The sequence below is a fragment of the Sinocyclocheilus anshuiensis genome, unplaced genomic scaffold (assembly GCF_001515605.1).
Source record: "Sinocyclocheilus anshuiensis isolate Anshui unplaced genomic scaffold, SAMN03320099.WGS_v1.1 scaffold546, whole genome shotgun sequence".
Classification (NCBI taxonomy): Eukaryota; Metazoa; Chordata; class Actinopteri; order Cypriniformes; family Cyprinidae; genus Sinocyclocheilus; species Sinocyclocheilus anshuiensis.
Window position 1 is genome coordinate 8,518 of NW_015542451.1, and position 3,710 is coordinate 12,227.

A 3,710-nucleotide genomic window follows, 5' to 3' on the forward strand; every position below is an offset into this window, starting at 1 on the left:
ATTAGTTTCAGAACAGTGAATGAACAATAAAAACACCGACAGCCAATCAGAGTCCACCGGAAATCTGAAGACAACAAAACTGTGGCACGCTTATAATAAACAGAGCGTCAGTTGGTGTGGATGCTAATATAGTTATCGTTACAGTTATCGTTCTGAATGCAAACGGGTCTCCTGTGCGGTATTTCACAGTTTCAGTGCAATGTTTCTTCAAATTGCAATCTCTATTAGGAATGTTAGTCGAGCCGACCGGAGAATCAAGTCATTTTTTGCGCTGTGATAGCGCTATAGACTCCGTTCCGGAGAGTTTCGAGTCTGCTTGTGCACGTGTTTGGACCTCTACACGCAGATCTCTATCGTCGTCGTGACCAGGATGCGGCTGCTAGGCGGGCTGTCTCTGGCCGAGCGCTCGTAACTGTTGGTGGACGACACGGAGCTGTTCGTGGACACGGAGGTGAAGTGGTGAGCCACTCCTGACTCCATGCCGTTGGTCTTGGAAGCCGTCGGAGACAAGGTCTGCTGCTTCATACGGTCCACCAGCAGCTCCTCCTCCTCAGACGAAGAGTTCAGCGCGGCCTGGCCATCCAGCATCCAGCAGTGGCCAAAATACGCGAACACCTCCTTGACCGAGCAGCGGCGCTCCTGCTCCAGAGCCAGGAGCTTTCGGAACATGCGCAGAGCTTCGTCTGTGAATCTGCGCCACTGCGACGGCACCGCGACCATCCGCCTCCTCTGCCAGCGCACGAACTCCTCGTAGAAGCTGTCAGACGGCATGGCCTTCTCCCAGGAGAAGTTCCCGGTCAGCATGCAGAACAGCAGCACTCCGAAGGCCCACACGTCTGTGCTGTAGTCCACGCAGAAGCCCTCGTGCTTGGACGAGTCGCAGAGCTCGGGCGCCGTGTACGGGATGGTGCCGCTCACGCGCTTCACTGGCGAGCCGGCGTGCCGCGTCATGCCGAAGTCCGACAGCTTGACCTTGCGACACTCCTTGTCAAAGATTAAGATGTTCTCGGGCTTGACGTCTCTGTGCACCAGCTTTTTGGAGTGCAGGTACTCCAGAGCGATGGCCACCTGATGGACGCAGCGCTTCGCCACCGGCTCCGGCAAACCCACCTGAGCCAGAAGATTGAGAGTAACAATGATCACCATCATCAGAGTCTATATCAAGATTTAAGGGATTGCAAATTCTGTCATCCAGTAGTTTCTTTCTTCTCTGGTACATAAAAGAAGATATTTTGAAGAATGCTGATAACCAGGTAGCCATTTTTTTGTTTTTGTTTACCCACATTATTCAAAATATCTCATGCAGGTTTGGAACGACATGAGGAGAGTAAATGATGACAGAATGATTTTCGATTTTAGGTGAACTGTCACTTTAAGAACAATTACATGAACAGTTCACCAACAATCATATGTGCAAGTTTTGGCTGAATATGGACTACTTTTTGTAAACCAATTGTTTAAAAGACAATTGTGACCCTGGAGCACAAAACCAGTCATAAGGATCAATTTTTCGAAATTGAGATTTATGCATCACCTGAAAGCTGAATAAATAATATTTCCATTGATGTATGGTTTGTTAGGATAGGACAATATTTGGCTGAGATGCAACTATTTGAAAATCTGGAATCTGAGGGTGCAAAACAATCTAAATATTGAGAAAATCTTTTTTTTTATGTTGTTTAAATGAAGTTCTTAGCAATGCATATTACTAATCAATAATTAAGTTTTGATATATTTACAGTAGGAAATTTACCAAATATCTTCATGGAACATGATCTTTACTTAATATCCTAAAGATTTTTGGCATAAAAGAAAAATCTATAATTTTGACCCATACAATGTATTGTTGGCTATTGCTACAAATATACCCCAGCGACTTAAGCCTGCTTTTGTGCTCCAGGCTCACATTTAATATTTAGTAATAACAGAGATCTGGCTGCACTAATCACAAAACCTGAACCAAATTGAATCCACATTGGATAATGTCTTCTGTAGAGCTGCTTAACAGCTAAAACTGAGTTTGTTTCATAACTGATGAACTTTGCAACATTTGTAATACTGTTATTAAACTCAGTTGAATCAACAATGAACTAAATTGAGCTGAATGACAAGCTGATTTGAATCTGTTTCAGAATTGATAAACTTTGTGACATCGACACTGTTATTGTATGAATTGCTACAGAAAAAAATGTGACTTGATTTTATGGAGCTTTTTGTATATTTTGGCTCTTGATCGGTCACTACTTTTGTTCTCCGTGGAAAAATAGCAGCACCCAGGTTTGTAACAACACGAGGGTGAGTTTCTGTACTCGTGTGCATCACCTGTGGTGGAATGATATCGAACAGGTCTCCAGATGGTGCATATTCCTGCGCAAAAACATAGAACTCCTCTGTTTCAAACGCAATGCCGAACATGTTGATGATGAAGGGACATGGAGAAAGATAGAGTGAGATGCTGTACTCTCTCAAGAAGCTCTTCAGCTTGGTTGTTTTCTTCTTTAGAAACTTCAGAGCCATCTTGGTACCTGTGGTTGAGGAAAACAAAGCATGAGTTGGACATGATGATTTCAGTGAAAGCATTACTGGCTCACAGAAACCTCAGCCGACACGTCTGTCAGAGTAATGAGTGTTAATCACTGTTCACACCTGCAGAAATTCATTTAAAACCAATATCAAACTCAAGATATTAATTAAATATAATATAGATTTTAGCAGTTACATTCCATACATGCATTGTTTCTTTCAGTGTTTAATGTTTATCTATCTATCCATCCATCTATCATTTATCTATCTATCTATCTATCTATCTATCTATCATCTATCTATCCATCTATCATCTATTTATCCATCTATCTATCCATCCATCTATCCATCTGTCTATCCATCATCAATCTATCTATGTTTATCCATCCATACATCCATCCGTCCGTCTATCCGTCCATCCATCATCTATCTATCCATCCATCCATCCATCCATCCATCATCTATCCATCTATCTATCCATCCATCCATCATCCATCTGTCCATCCATCCATCCATCCGTCTATCCATCCATCCGTCCATCCATCCATCCATCCATCATCTATCCATCTATCTATCCATCCATCCATCATCTATCCATCCATCCATCCGTCTATCCATCCATCGTCTATCCATCCGTCCATCCATCCATCTATCCATCCATCTGTCCATCCATCCATCCATCCATCCATCCGTCTATCCATTCATCCATCCATCCGTCTATCCATTCATCCGTCCATCCGTCTATCCATCCATCCGTCCATCCATCCATCCATCCATCATCTATCCATCTATCTATCCATCCATCCATCATCTATCCATCCATCCATCCGTCTATCCATCCATCGTCTATCCATCCGTCCATCCATCCGTCTATCCATCCATCCGTCCACCCATCCATCCATCCATCCATCCGTCTATCCATCCATCGTCTATCCATCCGTCCATCCATCCGTCTATCCATCCATCCGTCCATCCATCCATCCATCCATCCATCCATCCATCCATCCATCCATCCATCCATCCATCCATCCATCCATCCATCCATCCATCCATCCATCCATCCATCCATCCATCCATCCATCCATCCATCCATCCATCCATCCATCCATCCATCCATCCATCCATCCATCCATCCATCCATCCATCCATCCATCCATCCATCCATCCATCCGTCTATCCATCCATCC

The 3,710-nt window shown here is 43.9% G+C and overlaps 1 protein-coding gene across 3 annotated transcripts in view; it reads right to left on the reverse strand.

Annotated features, from left to right (window-relative positions):
* Positions 1 to 3,710, reverse strand: part of LOC107693639 (serine/threonine-protein kinase SBK1-like) — a 12,690-nt gene continuing 8,980 nt past the window's right edge. For all 3 annotated transcript variants that reach the window (XM_016493091.1, XM_016493090.1, XM_016493089.1), the window contains 2 exons: positions 2,323 to 2,525; positions 1 to 1,110 (listed from right to left, as the gene is read on the reverse strand). In XM_016493091.1, the coding sequence (XP_016348577.1) occupies positions 337 to 1,110; positions 2,323 to 2,525 (977 nt within the window). In that variant the 3' untranslated portion in view covers positions 1 to 336. The remainder of the gene's footprint in view (positions 1,111 to 2,322; positions 2,526 to 3,710) is intronic.